At 38.7% G+C, this 18,879-nt stretch overlaps 1 protein-coding gene across 1 annotated transcript; it reads right to left on the bottom strand.

Annotated features, from left to right (window-relative positions):
- Positions 1-4,695: 4,695 nt before the first annotated feature.
- Positions 4,696-18,879, bottom strand: LOC139708974 (histone deacetylase 1). Its single transcript, XM_071620941.1, has 11 exons — positions 18,814-18,879; positions 17,196-17,308; positions 16,431-16,548; positions 15,488-15,701; positions 14,114-14,255; positions 11,964-12,056; positions 11,037-11,145; positions 10,063-10,203; positions 7,622-7,730; positions 6,886-7,160; positions 4,696-4,826 (listed from the first exon to the last, which is right to left on the bottom strand). The coding sequence occupies exons 1-11, from the start codon at positions 18,857-18,859 to the stop codon at positions 4,696-4,698; spliced, it is 1,491 nt and encodes a 496-aa protein (XP_071477042.1). The 5' UTR covers positions 18,860-18,879.

Raw genomic sequence — 18,879 nt, 5'->3', positions numbered from 1 at the left:
CATCATGGCCAGCATGACTTTCGCCTCATGCTTGTGGGTGACTGACCACAAGGACCAACGGTTTTATGACAAAGTGTTTTTTGTCGTCAGAGGGTACCAGTGGGTAGATGGAGGGTACCAGTGGGTAGATGGAGGGTACCAGTGGGTAGATGGAGGGTACCAGTGGGTAGATGGAGGGTACCAGTGGGTAGATGGAGGGTACCAGTGAGTAGATGGAGGGTACTGTAAAACGAGGAATTTTCGCTTGCATTTTAATTTCGCAAATTTCGCGAGCGCCAAAATTCGCGAAATTAAAATGCACGCGAAAGCTTTTGTCTACACTACATGCATTGAATGCCAGTAGCAATTCACGAAAATTTCATGCCACGAAAAAGGATGTCGGCTCCAATTCGCGAAAATTTCATGCCGCGAATATATCATGTTTTACAGTACTTGTGAGTACACAGAGGGTACCAGCTGGTAGACAAAGAGTACCAGTGAGTAGACCAAGGGTACTAGCTTGCAGGCGGGTACCCACTGGAGGGTACCAGTGGGTAAACTGAGGGTTCCAGTGAGTAGACCAAGAATACCAGTGAGTCGACCGAGGGTGCCAGTGAGTAAACCAAGATTACCAGTCGGAAGGCTGAGGGTACTAGTGGTTAAACTGAGAGTTCCACTGATTAGACTGAGAGTGCCATTGAGCAGACCAAGGGTATCAGTGGGTAAAGCGAGAGTACCAGACTGTATGCAGAGGGTTACGGTGGGTAGACCAAGGGTGTGGTTGATGTACTGTGCAACGATCAGTGGGAAGCCTGCACTGTTTTCCTGGTGACACGGCTAATTTCAGAAGCTTTGATAGGAGATGAGCTGCAAGACAACTCATTCTAGATACAGGTGATAACGCAGAGCCAAAACTTGTCAGTGAATAATTGGGTCTATCTGTAGTAGGTAGGGGTCAATGGTTCCATCTTCAAATGAAAGAGATACATGTAGCTCCTTTTTGTTAATCAACACAATGTCCCAGAGATGCAATGATTTGGCTGGCACCACCTCTTCTTTGTAAGCTCAGCAGAAAATCTTCTAAATGGTGCTGGTTCCCATGGTAACTGTCACTCTAATGCCATCTCTCATGTGGACTTCATTCGCTTTGTGCCACCTGCTAGATATGAAATGGTCTGCCAGCCTGGACGGTTATTGGTACACCATCCTGACCAAAGGTTTTGAGGTAAGCTTCACAGCATCAGTCCTGCTTCTCCGCTGCAGGTGCCGTCGGTTGTGTGGCGGTACCGGCTGGGGGATTGGTGGTGGCCTGAGAGGGGGCGTCTATGGGTGCTGGGGCTTTGGGGGCACTCGTGCTGAGATCAGCTGGAGCAGCCTCACCTGAAACACAGAGAGAGCAGGAATTTTGCAACCATGTGAATAAAACTGTAGTTTCTTACTAGAGAAAATTGGTCTTCCAGTTCCTTCTTTTGTTCTATATGTCAGGCTTACTTCCACTTACCTACATACAATGTATTTTGGTCCTCTCCTACAGGAATTTCAAATCCTACAAAACTTCACAATTGGTATCATCATAATACACACATTTATGTGAAAGTTCGGTTCATACCATTAAATGCTCAGCTTGGAAAAATATATACACTTGGTATTCTTTTTTATACATATATATTTGCCATCTGGCCTATCTCACACCTTCAGGTGAGATGGTCATCAATGTGACTGTCCAATGTAATCATAAATTATCCCGTTGAGGACAGACTGAATGTGCTACAACACGCATTTCCCATACACACCTGCCCAAGTATACTTGGGACTCATCCTCAACAGGTTACAATTTGTGATAAACCTGCTGGATCAAATCAATTTTATGCCATGTAACTCCCATGAACCCTTGTCAAGATGGGCATTGCTCAGCTTACAACAATCTCTGAAATGTTGTCACATTTTTACAATTGTCTTTCAGGTTTGACAGACAATATCTACTCTTACTGGATATTCAGTACGAGTACATACAGTAGGGAATACAAAAATAAGCTACATTTCTTTAGTGGAGCTGCTATATGTACATACTCTATTAAACCAAAAAGGAAAAATGTAGGCAAGGGAATGCCGACAATAGATTTAGACAGCATGACAGAGCAAGCATCAGAGTTTATTTTCTCCATATACTGAGTAGCAGTCAGGAATTAAAACAGATATTCCATCATTTGCAAGTTCTGTCAGTGTCTTTGGTGGCACTACCATGAAAAGCACCAGCATGTATAGGGGCCTACATGTACATGCAATTTCTGCAATTCAGTATTATTCTAAACTGTGCAGTCTTTAAACCCTATGCTAAAAAAGAGTGCCATTGAAGGAGAAACAGCTGCTTGAAAGGACTAAGGACTCTTCCCTACTGAGTTCTAAGAGGCTAAGCTCACAGATAACGACCTTGTAAGCAGCATTGCAGTACTCTAAGGGCTGAACAGGTGTTTGTTTGTTTTTTTGGTAGAAAAACAGTATTTCTATCTTTTTCTCCAATAGAGGGAGGTGAGTCTAGGAATGATTATGTCCTATGAGGTCAATTCTATATGGTTAGCTGTTGGGATTCAGCATGGGATTCGTACCTTGTTCCTTTTCTGGCTTAACCTTGGTCTCAGCAATCTTTCCAGGCTCCAGTGTAGGTTTCTCTTCACTAATGAGGAGAGAAGATCAAAACAGAGGAAAAACAGCAATAGATTACATTAAATACTTGAAGATGAACGGATAAAGATAAGATAAAAGATATGGGAAAAATGAAGCAAATTGTCAAACTCTAATTAAACTAAACAAAGATAAATCATACAGCATTTCATAGTGTACAGTGACATAGGTATGCATAAAAAAACTAGAAATGTCGCTACGGTGACTGATGCCTCCGCCATAATGCATGATTCTCCCAATAGGTGTATAGTACAATGTCTTCACAATGTGTGATGACAGTTTCACATAACTGGCAAAATATCGAAATAACAGGTTTATCAGAAATATCTTGAATGTTCACTTTCCACGAACTGGGTTTGCTATAATTGTCTATTTAAGAGTACAGGTACACATATTTGGGGAATTGAAAATTTTTACTTGACTTCTGACCGACCTTATTATAAGTTTATGCATTGAGTATAATTTTCAAGGTATGAAGAAAGAGTGTAATTACAGTACAAAATATATCTTTTTTTTCATTTAAACCTAACCTGTGACCCTTAACCTTTGACCTTTGACCTTCTGGCTGGAAACTTCCAAGAGAATCTCCATTAAGTAATACATGTAAATATATTAAATTTTAAAACTAATAATGCAATTATTGCATATATGAGGGAAATAGTAACATTTTGAGGAGTTGACCTTGACCTTTGACCCCTGACTATTGACCCATGACCCCTAAATTCCCTAGATAATCCCTGCCAGTCAGTACATGCATATGTACCAAGTTCCATGAAGACACATTGAACCATTTGTGAGAAATGTGATATTGCAACATTTTCACCTAACCTTTGACCTTTTGACCTTTAACCTTATGACATGAAACTCTCTCTGGAGAATCTTTATGCAGTAGTACATGTCTACACTAAGTTTCAAAAAAATAACTGCGGGCATTGCATAGATATGGGGGAAATAGCAACATTATTAGCATTTGACCTTGACCTATTGACCATTGACCTCTTGTCAATGTCACTAAAATCTACTCAACTACTTGTCCCATCATACATCATCCTTGGACCAAGTTTGGTGAAAGCTGCTTCATCCAGTTTTGAGTTATCACGTAAACAGATAAATTTTAGGATTTGACCTTGATCTTTGACCTTTGACCTCTGTCCGATTTCACTGAAAAACTAATCAAGTAATTGTCCCATCATACATCATCCTCCAACAAAGTTTGGTGAAATTTGCTCCATACAGTCTTGAGTTATCGCGTAAACGGATAAATTTCATGATTTGACCTTGACCTTTGACCTTTGACCTTTTGCCGATTTCACCTGAAATCTAATCAAATCATTGCCCCATCATACTTCATACTTGGACCAAGTTTGGTAAAATTCCAGTAAATATTACTCAAGTTATCGCGTAAACGAAAGCGGACGGACGTACGTACGGACGTACGTACAGACGTACGTACGGACGTACGGACGGACGGATGGACAACCCGAAAACATAATGCCTCCGGCACCACTACGTGGCGGAGGCATAAAAACACATGTACCTCATAAAATCCCTGTTCTATTACGTGAAGATGTTCTTGATATCTCTGACAGATTATTCAATGCCTTTTCATAAAAGCATACCAAATTGCAGCAACATAATCATACAAACAAGGTGAAAATACAGTCGACCATAATTCATTTTGCATGTGGGATGAATTGATGTTTCATTCCCCATTTGGATATTTATGAGCTTGATTTTGTTTCTGTTTGGTGAATTTATAGTTGGTTTGTTTTCCATTAATTTTTCAAAATGTATTGTTATTCCCAGAATTTGCTTGTTAGTTTTTTTGTTTGTTTTTTTTTTGTTAGTTTGTTTGTTTTTTTGTTCTCTTTTATTTCTTTTATTTTTTTTTGTTAGTTTGGTTTTCTTTTTTGTGGGGGTGGGGGGAGGGGGAACCCTTGATATCCTGCTAAATATGCAATGCAATACTCTGTGGGTCTGTATGGCTATGAATGAAACTGCCCTGTTTCTAATCTGATCATCAAAATGAATGAATCAGTAAATGATTCCAGAAGAGAGGATCAAGACTTGCCTCTTTTTGGTCTGAGGTGCTGGAGTTGTATCCATGGGAACCGGCTGCTGATCAGCTGGCTTGCTTTCTTTTGTAGCATCACTTGATTTCGATTCTAGGAGAGAAAGACAAGAAAGCAAAAAGATAAACTTAAACAAAAACTTGCATCTCAAAAGGCAAAGAATAAGTATGAGCTGAGATGAGTGAGCAGGCATCAGTTTTCATTTTCTACATACACACAGTGGTAGGTCAGAAATTAAAACAGATATTCCATCATTTGCATGCTCAGTTACAAGACTGCAGTCAAAAGGATTCCATCTTGAATGAAAACACATTATAAGAGCTTGAAGAAAGCACTTTCACAAATGTCTGTTTTCAACCGATATAATGCAGGTCTTAAGACTCATTCATTCTTTCAGGGACAAAAGGCATCGTACCCAAGGCATTTCCATAGTTTTGTGAATAGACATTATCTGTAATAGACACGTTGATAACAAATGTCTTGCACTCAGACATTAAGTAATACAATTACAAAATAGTGATACATAAGAATTATCATCATCTTAGTAATAGTAATAATAACAATGATAATATGTGACCTGCTACACCAAAAGGATCCTTAAACCCTAAAAAGACTGGGCTATTTTGGTAGCTCGAAAGACTGGGGGGGGGCCTAAAGGGCCCCCCCTTAAGATCTCGGCTGTGGATCGCGCGATCGCCGCAGAAATTTGCACAATGGTAGTGTGCGATGTAATCTACAAGATCGTATATTTCAATTTTCCAAAATAGTCTTCTTTTATTTTATTTTGATTAATTATGCTAATTTATGCGAGAAATCAGACTTTTTTATCTAAATCAGTAAATAAAACTCCAAAAGTGCTCATTTTTGGTCTAGATATTCTTTGTAGCATTCTTAGCAAATGTACTTGAAAAAAAATTCGGTATCAAAATTAATTTCTTATTTATTTTATTGTTTTATGAATTTCTTATGTATTTCTTTGTTTTTTCAACCTTTTGTTTTTGTTGTTTTTTTCAGCAATATTTTTGGCAGACCCTTTTTGAAGCATAATACTACTAAAACAAATTGATTTTAGCCATTGAGAGTAAAAATAAGCATATTTATATGAACCATGTGATAAAACTCAATTTGTATTGACTTTGTACACAAAATCACATTTTTGAGCCATTTTCGGTCTCACGTGCATGTACAAAAAGTTATGTAACTTCAGAACCGTACCCCCGGGCGTCACAAATTTGGTGTCAAAATGTGCGGGAAACTCGAAAGAAAAAAGTCATAGAGCATTGCGGCGAGAGCATTGCGTGTTGCTGAGTAATCGCGCGAAATGTCGAGGGGGGGCCTTTTAGGCCCCCCCCCCCTAGTCTTTTTAGGGTTAAGTCGCTGACGGTTGAGCCAAGAAAATTGAGTTTGAATTCACATCATCAAAATTGGTCAAAACAATCAGATTTCTGTTTTTGGCATAATTTTGTAATCTTATGTTTTGTCTTATCATCTGCCGAAATTTTGAAGCTTACTGATGAAAGGAAAGGCAAGAAATCAGTGTTTTTCTGGGCCATGAGATTCCGACTTTCAACGTAACAGAAACATGTCCGAAGACTTGTATATAGCGCCGCAGCTATAGACTCCGCCCTTAGCAATGAGGAAGTGATCTTATTGGTCAGTGCGTGGCATCCTGATTAATGATTGGTTGTGGGTAGACCGTTGGCGCTACGCTTGAATGAACATCGCAGAGGTCACTAGGAGCATGCCTTCTATTGTCAAGCGGTGAAAACTGTCTCGCCTCCCCATGACCATGATAGCGTCGGAAGGACAACTTTGAAGGCGTTTTACTCGAAACTCTAATTTCCTCAACCACTTGACATGCGCTCATAAAATAATCAATATCTCCGCAAACCGAGTATCTTTATGAGCCATGCTATACATGAAATTAACGTAGAAGAGTAAGGGAATGATGTCATGCCATTTTCAGAAAATTTTCCTCCCCCGACTTTGGGATCCTTATGTTGTAACGGGTCACATATGACAATTATGACAATCCCCAATTTCTTTTATCAAAAGTGCTATATCACGAGAAGTGCAATTGTCACTGGTGAAAAAGTCACTGGTGATACTGTCACTAGTGAAATGGCAAGGAAGGAATGAGTGATGGCTGTACCTTTATCACCCTCCTTGGCTACGTCCTCCACCTTGGTACGTTTAGCCTTGTGCAGCCTGATGTCTCGTCTCCCGCCTTCCCCCTCATCCTCGCTGTCGGAGAACTCCTCATCACAGGCGATGCGCTTATCCTGAGCCATGATGGAGATGCGCTTGTCCGGGTTCTCCGCCTCGTCCTCCGCATCACTGTCGTCCGGAATTGCATCCTCCGGAATCGGCTGCATCTGGACTCCCGGGGCGTGGGGGATCATCCGCATGTTTTCGTACAGTCGCGTCCTTGAGTGGAATACAGCATGGTCAGGGGGAAAAAATGTCATCCTGAATAATCAAAAGATCACTTCTAAGGTACCCTGAACCAGGGTCCCTGTGGGATAAAAGGTGAGATCTAACCTAAGTCAGAACATCAAACATACTGGTATGTCTCTAAACACTTAATTCTGATTGGCTACTACTTGATTTATGTATGACTTTCTGACTTCTATTTGATAACTTGGAATCTTAAAATACATCAAGGCCATGAATGATGTTTACAAGAGCTTGACTTGACAAGAGTACAAACAGCACTGCCATACATATTTTTGTGCATCAGTATTTCTTTTCCCCATACACCCAGAGGGTGTGTCGGGAATTAAAACAGATTTTTTACCATCATTTGCACATTGTCTGAAAAAAAGAAAAAGTCGGTCATCCCATGTGAGACAAAACAATTTAAAATAAGTATACATGTTGAAACTCACCGTATCTTTTCAAGGTATTCGCCAGTGTTCTGATTCGTCATGTTTGATGGGCTGATGTGAAGCTTGAAGTCAGGTCCAAAGTACTCAAAGTAGTCATTGTACGGTAGCTCTAAATATGGAAAGAGCGAAGAGTGATGCAATATTCAAGAAATGCATATCCTGCTCTAAGAACATACCACTCACATTTTTTAACCCATTGACGATGGGCTGATTTTGCTACAACACGCATTTCCCATAGACAATCGCCCAAGTACACTCAGGACTCGTCCTCAATGGGTTAATATACAAATGATGCACAGGATAGAGTGCATTAGTGGAGATGTAGCACACTCGAGGGTATTTACAATGTAGTGCAACATGCACTCGGCTTCGCCTCGTGCATGTTTCACAATTGTAAATACCCTCGAGTGTGCTACATCTCCACTAACGCCACGAAATAATCCTGTGCATCATTTGTTTTATAAAATGAGTCGAAAACTAACAGCACTTTTCACGTACCTTTGTGGGTCAATACCAGCCAGCTACATGTAGCACTCGCTCAAGAATCAAGATGTCCAAAGATGTTCGTCCCAAACATTAATACGCATGTCGCACTCGGAAATCCCGCACATATAAGTACTGTACGTATAAGAGTATACATACGCCACACATGTTCATGCACAAGAAAGGCCGGCCGGCAGCCCGAACTAAAAGTTGTTTACAGGATTGACAGCGTGTATAGTAGCGCGCGAGGCACTTGTAAAACTGATTGAGTGCGCACTGCTAGTGTAAACATTGTGACGTCAGGCCATGCATGTTAGTGAGAAATTAAAGCACGCACGCGTGTCTCATTTCAGCACTTCCAATTGGCTACATTCTTGAACCCATTTTATAATATACAAATGATGCACAGGATAGAAATAATCCTGTGCATCATTTGTTTTATAAAATGGGTCGAAAATTCGAAAACTAACAGCATTTTTCAGCGTTTTTCACGTACCTTTGTGGGTCAAGACGTCCGAAGATGTTTGTCCCAAACATTTACGCATGTCGCACTCGGAAATCCCGCACATACAGTATAAGTATGATGGGGGGTTGGGTTTCCGGACACTTAAGTTCCCGCATGAAAACTTACTTATTTTACATAGAATATGCACCCTTTACCTTAAAGACTTGATATAGACCCCTCATATAGGCCTACTAGACAACATACTCTGAAAACGGCGTGAGAATTAACCTGCTAAATTGTTGGATTTGCCCTTCAAAGTGACTCCATGTATGCGTCCGGTCCCACAACGCTTGGTCTACTGTACACTGTACGTAATATGATACCGTACGCCACACATGTTATGCACAAGGGAAGAAAGGCCGGACTAGAAGTTGTTTACAGGATTGACAGCGCGTATGCATGCCATTCAAAGGAGCCGCCGCGCGCACAGACGATCCGCAATAGGATTTAACACGCAGTGCAATGGGACTGAGTAACGAAAGCACAGGTGACTCATTTCAGCGCTTCCTATTGGCTACATTCTTGAACCCATTTTATAACATGGGACATCACACTTCTGGTTGATTATCTCTGGTAATGAAAGTTATGTACACATTTGACACTTTGTGGCATTTTCAGATGATTTAATCATATTTGTCCACACAGTTGACAGATTTAGTCTTAATCCAATCAGTCTACCTAGACTTCATGTAGCCTGCCTAGCAAAGCACTATAAATACAGTATTTCTCAACTCATTGTTCTATCACAAAGCACAATTATACAAAGTTTGACTGACTTACACTTCATATATTTTCAAAATTTCTGAAAACTTTTAGGTCTTCAAAATGTGATCAAATGTGACATTCCAGTATGTCAAACTACAGTTGATTTATGCATTGATACAATGCACCTCACTCACGAAGGCATGACACATCAGTACTTTAAAAGTAAATAGGTCTATAGGTACTACACCAGCTCGTACTTTCGTGGTAGTTATTGAAGTAGAACTATCACTAGTTCTTCACCTATATTAGTTCCTTTTTTGTTTGCTTTAGTTTATTTTGACATAGTACATCAGAACGTTTACTTGAATACCATCAGCTTGAAGTCTGTCTTGATATATTCATCATTTGTACAATGCCAAATTTCAGGACCTGAACACTTTGGAAATATTTAACTACCATAATTTATATACACTGAGAAATGTAGATTCATTGCACTATATCTCATTCTGCCTTCATGAAATGTCAGTCTGAGATAATAAGATCTACATACTCCCTTTTGGGCAAATAACAGCCAAATTTCCAACTTCAAGTCACTATCAGCTCCGCTATAGGCCCTACAAACAACACATGACAAAATGATCTTCATAGCCTTCCCTTGTTTCACTTGTTTTAAGTAGTGGTTTTAATACTGCTTTGTTCCCTGCCTCTAAAGTGGTAGGATTTCTCAGAAAAAAAAAATGCAACTCACCATTTGCAATTTCCACTCCAAGAGCTGTTGAAGTTTCATACGTCCAGCACCTGGCCACGTTCCGTATAGTGTAACCACCCCCACCCATTAAGAGCAGGGGAAGGTTGTACTGCTTCATGAACTCTACACACTTGGCATGACCTGTAGGATGCAAGATAATGATACAGTGTAAGGGGGTGTGATGACCAATCAAATTACACTGCTGGAAATTTAAGTTGCGTATCAGATAAATTCAACAAATTTAACTGGCTTCTTACAAATAAATTAGTTTTAAATGTGAAGAAAACCCAGTGTATGGTTTTTTCTAAGTGGGGAATTTATGAAGATAATTTGGTAGTTAGTGTAAACAATCATACAAAAATTACAGTGGTTAGTACACGAGTGGAAAAAATCTTGTCTCGCATCAGAACGTTTACTTGAAACCATCACCCAAGAAGGTCTGGTAAAAACGTTTCATCACTTGCTAGCACCCATTGCCTCATACACTGTGACAAATTACTGATATTGTTCTCACAGACATGTGTAGATATATATCATCCCATTGTTGAAAATAAATCTAACTTCAAGATAATTCAACGCAGTCCATATCAATTCTTTACAGATTTGAATTTGATTGAATTAATTGAAATGAATTGAATTAAACTGATTTGATTTGATATGATTTGATTTGATTTGATTTGATTTGATTTGATTTGATTTGATTTGATTTGATATTGAATTGAATTAAATTAAATTAAATTAAATTAAATTAAATCAAATTGAATTGAATTGAATTGAACTGAAATGAATTGAATTGAATTGAAATGAACTGAACTGTACTGAATTGAATTGAGTAAAACTTAACTGAATTAAACTGAATTGCATTCAGATTGATTTAAATACTACTCTCTATCCAGTGTATAAAATCATTGTCAGTTGGAGAGAAGATTTATGGGGAATCCCTTCCATGGGGAATACCCTCTGATGACACTCACCTTTGAGAGTGAGATTGAAGCAGCCCAGTCTGTCTCCTGATAACGAGTCAGCCCCACACTGAAGGCAGATAGCACTGGGTTGGTACATCTCCATCACCTTAGACATGATCTATTACAATAGCAAAGAGGAACAGGAGCTCAAAATAATTATGAGAAAATGTTACATTAAGAATTGTGAGGCAATAGAGCATTGGTACAGTGCACCCCCGTTATAACGAACAGGGTTAAAACAAAATTCCGGTTACAACGAAGTAAAAATTCTGACTGGAACATTATCAGCGCTATGTTTTCAATTGTTTGTTCACTCCGTTTTCACAAAATTTCAATATAACTAAAGAAAACAGCCAGTCCAAGGACTTTGTTATACAGGAGTCAACTGTAATACTATAATAGTATAGTGCTGAATATTATGTGCTTAATCGCATTTGATTTCACTGGTTTCATTTTATCCTAATGTGTTTTCATTCACAACAGAAACACATGGATATAAGCTGGTTGAAATATAGAGCAAACTAGTGCCAGTTAATTAAAGCAAAATATTAAGAAAAGGTAACAAGCCCTGATTTAAAACTGGATTGAATCATCACTTTACCAAACTTTGTATTTTTGCATGTGTTTCAATTTGTGAAAAATTGTTGTCATAACAAATTCATCTGCATAAAATCATATCTATGTACAGTTTGTAGGAGGAATCTATAGTTAGTTTGCAATACACAACTGTTATCAGCTTTTTTGAATAATATTTCATCATTCAAAACGCTAAAAAATAAACAACAGTATGAGTAGCTTAATAAAAAAGGGAGTTAAAAATCACGCAATTTGTGGGTCTTCTTTTTCAGAAGAAATCATTTGCCACCCCAAGTCTTTCTCATACCATTCTCTTGAATGAAATGACTCAAGCATGTAATAACCACACTATTGACTTACTGGTTTGAAAATCTTCTCGTATGACTCGTCATCGATGCCATCCCGGAGAGGAAAGTTGACTGCATAATACTTCCCCTTGCCTGCTCCAATATCCTGCAAAGACAGATGCAATACAAATAAACTATGGAGAATTATGGCCTTCTCTTCGAAATATAGCCATATCCGCACTGCCTTCCTTTTGCAGCTATGACACTTTACACCTCACTACAAATTGTATATTGGTAGCTGCCCTCATTTGGGTTATGGCCCAGTCACAATGTCGGCGATCTGTTGGGGACTAGTTTTGGCCGGGGGTCGTCGTAGAAAATAAAGAATCCTTGAACAATCCTAGCAATAATCCTAATAAAAGTGGAGCAGTCACATTGTCTAAGATTTTTTCAAGGATTTTGACCGGTTTTGTCGAAAAATCGTGCGATTAGCCTCCGATCGCCTCCGATTGCATCGGAGGCGATCGGAGACGATATCTGCGATCGTCTTTTCTTTTAATTGGCATCTTCAAAATCTTCTGTCACAGCTTCCTGCAGCAAGAGCGTCTCAAACTTTTAGCGATCCGGTCGGAGGCGCCCTTATATACACAGCGATTTACTACGATTCCACCGTACGAATCGTCGGAGACGATCACAGAAAGCGTACGAATCGTCGCAGGGCGCCTCCGATTCAGTCGGAGGGCGCCGGAGACTACTCGCAGACATTGAATCTCAACCTGAATTTCCAATCCCACACAGAATCTTGCGACTAGTCTCAGATTATTCGGAGGACGCCTCCGATTAATCGGAGGGCATCGTAGGTCATCGGATATTGTGTCTGGGATGCCAAAAATGGGTGAAAAATCTTGCGAGCAATCTTGCAATTTTACGTTCAAAGTTAGGGACCGCGACGGGTGTGGCGATGCCTAAAAAATCTGCGACAAGCCGCAGGCGTCCGGAGAGCGCCTCCGACGGGTGCAAAATCGTGAGATCTGTCTCAAGATTTTGTTCAAATTTCCCGGGTTTTACCCATCGCCAACACATCGCAACTGATTTGTGACTGGCCCATAAGCATCATTGGGAGTCTAGAACAATCAGAAGCTGATTAATGATAAGTGGGGACTATAAATGTCTTAAAGGGGACCTCCGGATGATTTTCAGACTTTTACATTTGAACAGCTATAAATCAGTTAAACTGAGTACAGATTTTCAGAATTTATAGTAATTGGGATAAGGAATGAGAATGTTTTCAAATTTTATAACAAATTGCAATGAACAAGGATGATGATGACGTGCCAGCCTCACCATAAGCATGATAAGAATGCATGAGTTGGGGCTCAAGGAAGCAGAACAAAAGAAGAAGGCATGCATAGATTGTTCACAGGTGAACTTGGTGAGCAAGTGGTATTGTAATGGAATTACACTGCGACATTTATGAAATATATAAGGCTCTGATGTCATCAACACCGTTCAGTGTAATTTGTTTAAGATTTTCAATTTATTGGTTTCTCTGCTCAAGGACCACAATAAATTCCACGTTTCTATACATGGAGCTGTTGATTTATGTACTTCATGATGTGAAATTATGAAAATCGTCCGGAATGCCCCTTTAAGTGTCTAACTAATTGTCTCACTTTCTTGTAGCAGTGGTCGTCTATTTCTTTATATATTCTTATGTATCATAATAATTGACCTACGATGTTTCTTCAAATTGTATTGTATTTTGATATTGCTTTATAATTGAAATAAACCAAAACTGAACTGAATTGAACTGATTATATTAAAAATATAATGTCTAATGTGTTAGACACACTCAAGCACTGTATTTCATGTAATATGCCAGAGAAGCATTTACTTGAAAACAAAAACATAAACAAAACAAAACAAGTACTAAAAATGTCAAAATCACAACTCGAGTTATTTTTGGGACAAGTAAAGAGAAAAATTATAATAAACAACAAACTAACTGGAGTTCATACACTAAAAATTTTTGTTGTTCACTGCTAAAATAATACTTTGTGTATCATTCTGACTTTAAAAATCCACATTTCAATGACATATTTTAAAGGAAATTTAAACTCATCAGTACAAGATAAAAGGTATTCTTTGCAGAGTAAAAATGCTCTCTGTCTTTACCATGGCACATTGGACTTTCACTTTATAAAGTAATAAATGTCCACTCACTCTCAGGTCACCGGTCCCTGGGAAGTATTCCCCGTATTTGTGGAAAGAGACCGTCATGACACGGTCTGTTGTGTAGAAAGCTTCTTCAACCCCATCACCATGGTGGATGTCAATATCAATGTACAATACTCTCTGATGGTATCTTTAAATCAAAAACAAACAAACACACATACTTATGTAACAGTCACACTAGCTGATACATCAAATCAGATAATGTGAACTTAACATGTTTGCTAGGGTAGAAATTATCATACAGATATTTAATACCTGTTTCAGGGCTGCACACTACAAATTAGTATTAAACCCATTTTTTCTGTTGGTCCGACCTCTCTGTTAGACCAATATGTACCGTGGCTTTCTATTTTTTACTGGTCTATTCCTGAAAAAGTTAAATAGTGGTCCAACAGTGATTTTTACTGGTCAGGAACTGTCGTACCAGTGCCAGTATGCAGCACTGCCTACTTAGCGGTGTAATATAACATTTGACATCCATGTGGGAGTTCTATTTTCCCCCACAAGATTGTCTTCTCCTGAAGTCTTGAGTCCTAAGAGGGAAAATATATCTTGCAAGAGACTGTCAAGTGTTATATTACACCAATAGACAAGGCAATAATTTTGTTTCATCATTATGGTCTACAAAAATACACACCATTCTATTCTACACTGTAGCCCCGTCAGCAGCCAGTCAAATTTGGGAATTATATGGCCTGGCCTGGCCTGACATCACTGCAGGCAATATTTACCTTTCTAATCCTTATTATAGTGTTCACATGATCGCATAATGACCAATCATCCACAGAACTTTGGATATGTACAATTGTTGTAGACCATTTAATATTCCCATTGATAACAACAACAACAAAGAGATAGATGATGAAAAATGTGGGTCTGTCCATCTTTATATTTACAAACGTTCCTACTCATGAATGTTTCTACATCATTCACAATTGTAAACCTCCCACCCATCTCACAGACTTTACTTGGCAACTACAGCACAGTTTATAGCAAATCAAAAGAACTGCTTTTCTCTACTTTTTGTGCAAATGTCCCTGTCATGATGCATGTACACATGTATTTACTTGGTAACTAAGCAAGATTGTTTATCATGGCATAATATGATGAACTTGGTGTGAACATTTGATTCTTTGGTACACATGTATCTCATGTACTGGTCTAATCAAGCCAATGAAACTTTAAAACACATAGAGCCTTGAACATGGTCAATATGATCCTTCTCCTCATGGTTCTCCACTTAGGATTTGCAATACTCAGCAAGACAGTACCAGGTAGTCATTATCAACCAAGCACATTGTAGATCAAGAAGAAGGATCAGATGAAATAAAAGCCAAGTAATGTGGGGTATTGTGGACTTACTTCAGCAATTCAAGGATAGCCAGGACGATGTCATTGACATAGCAGAACCCGGAGGCTTCAGATTTCTTGGCGTGGTGAAGGCCGCCGGCCCAGTTGATGGCGATGTCTGTCTGCTGTTTGTTCAGCTTCACCGCCCCGGCCACCGAGCCGCCAGACGAAAGTTGGCAAAACTCGTAGAGACCGTCAAACACGGGGCAGTCCTCCCCCACGTTGACTGGGTGGAAAGAGAAGTTCAGGTAGAAAATACAGTTGCATGAAATTTAAGAATTATATCAAAAGCATAATTTCATCTTTGGACATACACTTTTCCCTAGATGGAATGCATTTCAAACTTCATCATTTTGTAATCATCCCAACCCCATTACTAGTACTTGAATAGTTTCAAACTATTATTACAACATCAATGAATTATCTTTTAAATAGTTTATCCCCATTCTCTTTTCACACACAAAAAAAGCACTGACAAGACGAACACTAAGGTGTGCTGCTATAAAAGAAAATAAAATCATAAGACCTGACTGTCCCTTTAAAGAATTGCATTATTGTGCTTTGGAAAATTAACTTTCGTTTGACATAAAGATTTCAGTAGACAAAATATTGACCAATCTTCAAAACAAAAATTTATAAGCCTTACAAATAATGCAAATCTTAATATGTAAAATTAATACAACATATGTAATGGTAAATGCACATGCATAAAATATTATAGATTCTCACTTAGCGTATAAATCAAATAGTTCACTGAAATGATGCAATATTTGTAGAGAGAGATTTCATAATTCTCCCTTTTTTTCTTTTCTTTTTTGGTTCCTTAGTTTAAATTCAATTACTGGTATCACATTCTCAGAAGCACAAAGTGGCACTCAGAAAATTGACCATGACTATTAAAAGCTAGTTAATAATTCTAACTGCAAAATTTATTCAAGAGTACATTTGTACTTACACCTCTGCATCTGCTTTGTGTACTCCGACATGTTGTCTGGTCTGATTGTACGAAGGAATTTGACGTAGTCATCGCTGTGATACTTTGTCATTTCTTCCATTACCGCTTTGTGTGGTCTCTAGAATTACAGCATGATTCAGTGAGGGAAAAAAAGAAACATATTAATCTAATGTTACTCAGATTAGCATTGGATAAAGTTGCAGTATTATCAAGAAACACAAGGTCCACTTTGTACATCTCTATCATGGTGATGACTCTACCCAAATCAAAATGTTCACCTCCTCTTTTAACCCGTTGAGGACGAGTTCCGAGTATACTCAGACAGGTGTCTATGGGAAATGCATGTTGTAGCAAAATCAGTCCGTCCTCAATGGGTAAAACGACACTAGCATGACTACATTCCTCCATTCCAGAGCAAGGAATCAGTTTGTACATGTATGTAATTTCTATCCTTTGGAATTACTGTCTAAAGTAAGCAGGAAGTATAGAACAATTAGCTTTACAGACATATCATACAAATGAAAATCTATTTCTTTTTCTTCTCTCCATGTGGATACAATTAATCCAAACATTCATACTGTACATGAATAATTCATGCTCTATGATGTATTTACTCAAGTAGTTTCATTTCTACTCTCACTTAATAGCAATTTTTCATTAACTGTCACAACCAAAAGTGTCTTCGAGCAGAGTTATACAGTAATTCTGTTTTACTGCTAATTTCAACAATCTACACCATGCATGCTGTAAATTGTGACAACTCACGTAGATTTCCATTTTGCGATAGAGGCCATAGTTCAGAATGAGATTGTGAGTCATTCGGATTCTGTGTGGTTTCATTGGATGTCCTTGGCCATAGTAGTAATTTCCAACATCCCCTGAAAACCAAATGAAAAAAAGAATCATGAATATAAAACAATAAAATAAAGCAGATACAGATGAACATGTGAAAAAGAATAATTGCATAAATATTCAATTGGTTGCACAGGAAAAAATAATTAATGTGTGTCTACACTAAATAGGGTCTACACATGCACAGCAGCTTCCTAACATTTTTTTGTGAGATAAGAAACATTAAAGGGTGTGTACAGTTCTGGTCGAGGTGAAGATTTAGCTTTTAACGTTTTGCGAGATATTCAGAAACCACTCTATGAGATGTCAAAGAGCATGCAGTTCTATTAAGGGGTATCAAAAGTTTACTCAATGAAAATCGGTTTTGAAATGGCTGAGATATCCAAAAACAAGGTGAAACAAAGAGACCCCAATAAAGTTGTGGCATGTTGCCTTTTATTATTAGCACTTTTTTGGATATCTCAGCCATTTGAAAACCAATTTTCATCAAATAAACGTTGAATCCTTCTTAGAATTACATGCTCTTTCATATTTCATAAGAGGCTTTTCATTATCTCACTTAGGAATGTTCAAAACATGAATCCCTACCTCAACCAGTACTGTAGTCTCTTTAAATGAAATATGAAAGAGCAGAGGGATTCAACATTTACTTGATGAAAATTTGTTTTGAAATGGCGTAAAAAGGTCGAACGACTACAGATTAATCTACATTGTACATATGATATACTTAATAGACACGTCTACATTGTACGCTACGTACAGTAAATTTACATGGTCTACATTGTAGTAATGTGGCATCACCATCGCTGCAAAGTCATTATGTAGCGTGTGGCAATGTGTGGTGAACTTAACTTTATGCATCCCAAAAAAGAGAAAGAGAGAAGGGAGAATTCGAGAAAATGTGCCAAATATATTTGTGTACTAGCCTGGTACTCTTTACACCTGAAGCAAAAAGAAGAAAAAAAAAAAGACCTGTGGCTTCAGAACATTTTGTTTGCCCAGTTCGGGCAAGCATTTCTTCTTCTCATTGACATTGTTCAAAAATACTTGCCCGAATTTGATTTTCACTTCCCGTCCCGGGGCCGGGCAACTGGCCAAGGCAGTGCTTACAATGTGCACCCTGTTGGAGTATATTTTATATACTGTGTAGGACCTACTCTGTTTCCTAGCTTGAAAGGAGCTCTGCTGAGTAGTCTGCCGAGTTTCAAAAGTACCCGGCCGCGAGCCGAACACATGTACACAAGGCCAAGGGCCAGCGGGAGCAGCATGCAGCACTGCACTGGTCTGGCCGCGCACTGGCCAAACCGAACCGACAAGTTTGGTGACGCCGAGTCCCGACAGTGCTGCATTGCGCTGCTGCTGACTGAAATAAACGAGTTCACCTGCTTTTTTCAGATCCTCTCTTACTGCACAGATATAAATCGCCCATTTTTCCTCATTTCGGCACCAAATTCACAACAAACATTCACAAAATGACACTGACACTTTAAATAACTTATTTCAGTCTGATTCATAGGTAGCTGGGGCTTACCATCGTAATAATAGCAGACTCTTTTCTTTGTACCCGTAGACGCCATGCCGGTTGATGATTCGCCGC

Source organism: Diadema antillarum, unplaced genomic scaffold, assembly GCF_040938485.1.
Source record: "Diadema antillarum isolate AM-2024a unplaced genomic scaffold, OU_Dant_1.0 seq00001392_RagTag, whole genome shotgun sequence".
In the NCBI taxonomy this organism is placed as follows: domain Eukaryota; kingdom Metazoa; phylum Echinodermata; class Echinoidea; order Diadematoida; family Diadematidae; genus Diadema; species Diadema antillarum.
Note: the sequence above shows the minus strand (reverse complement) of the source record. Positions and strands in the feature narration are given on the sequence as shown.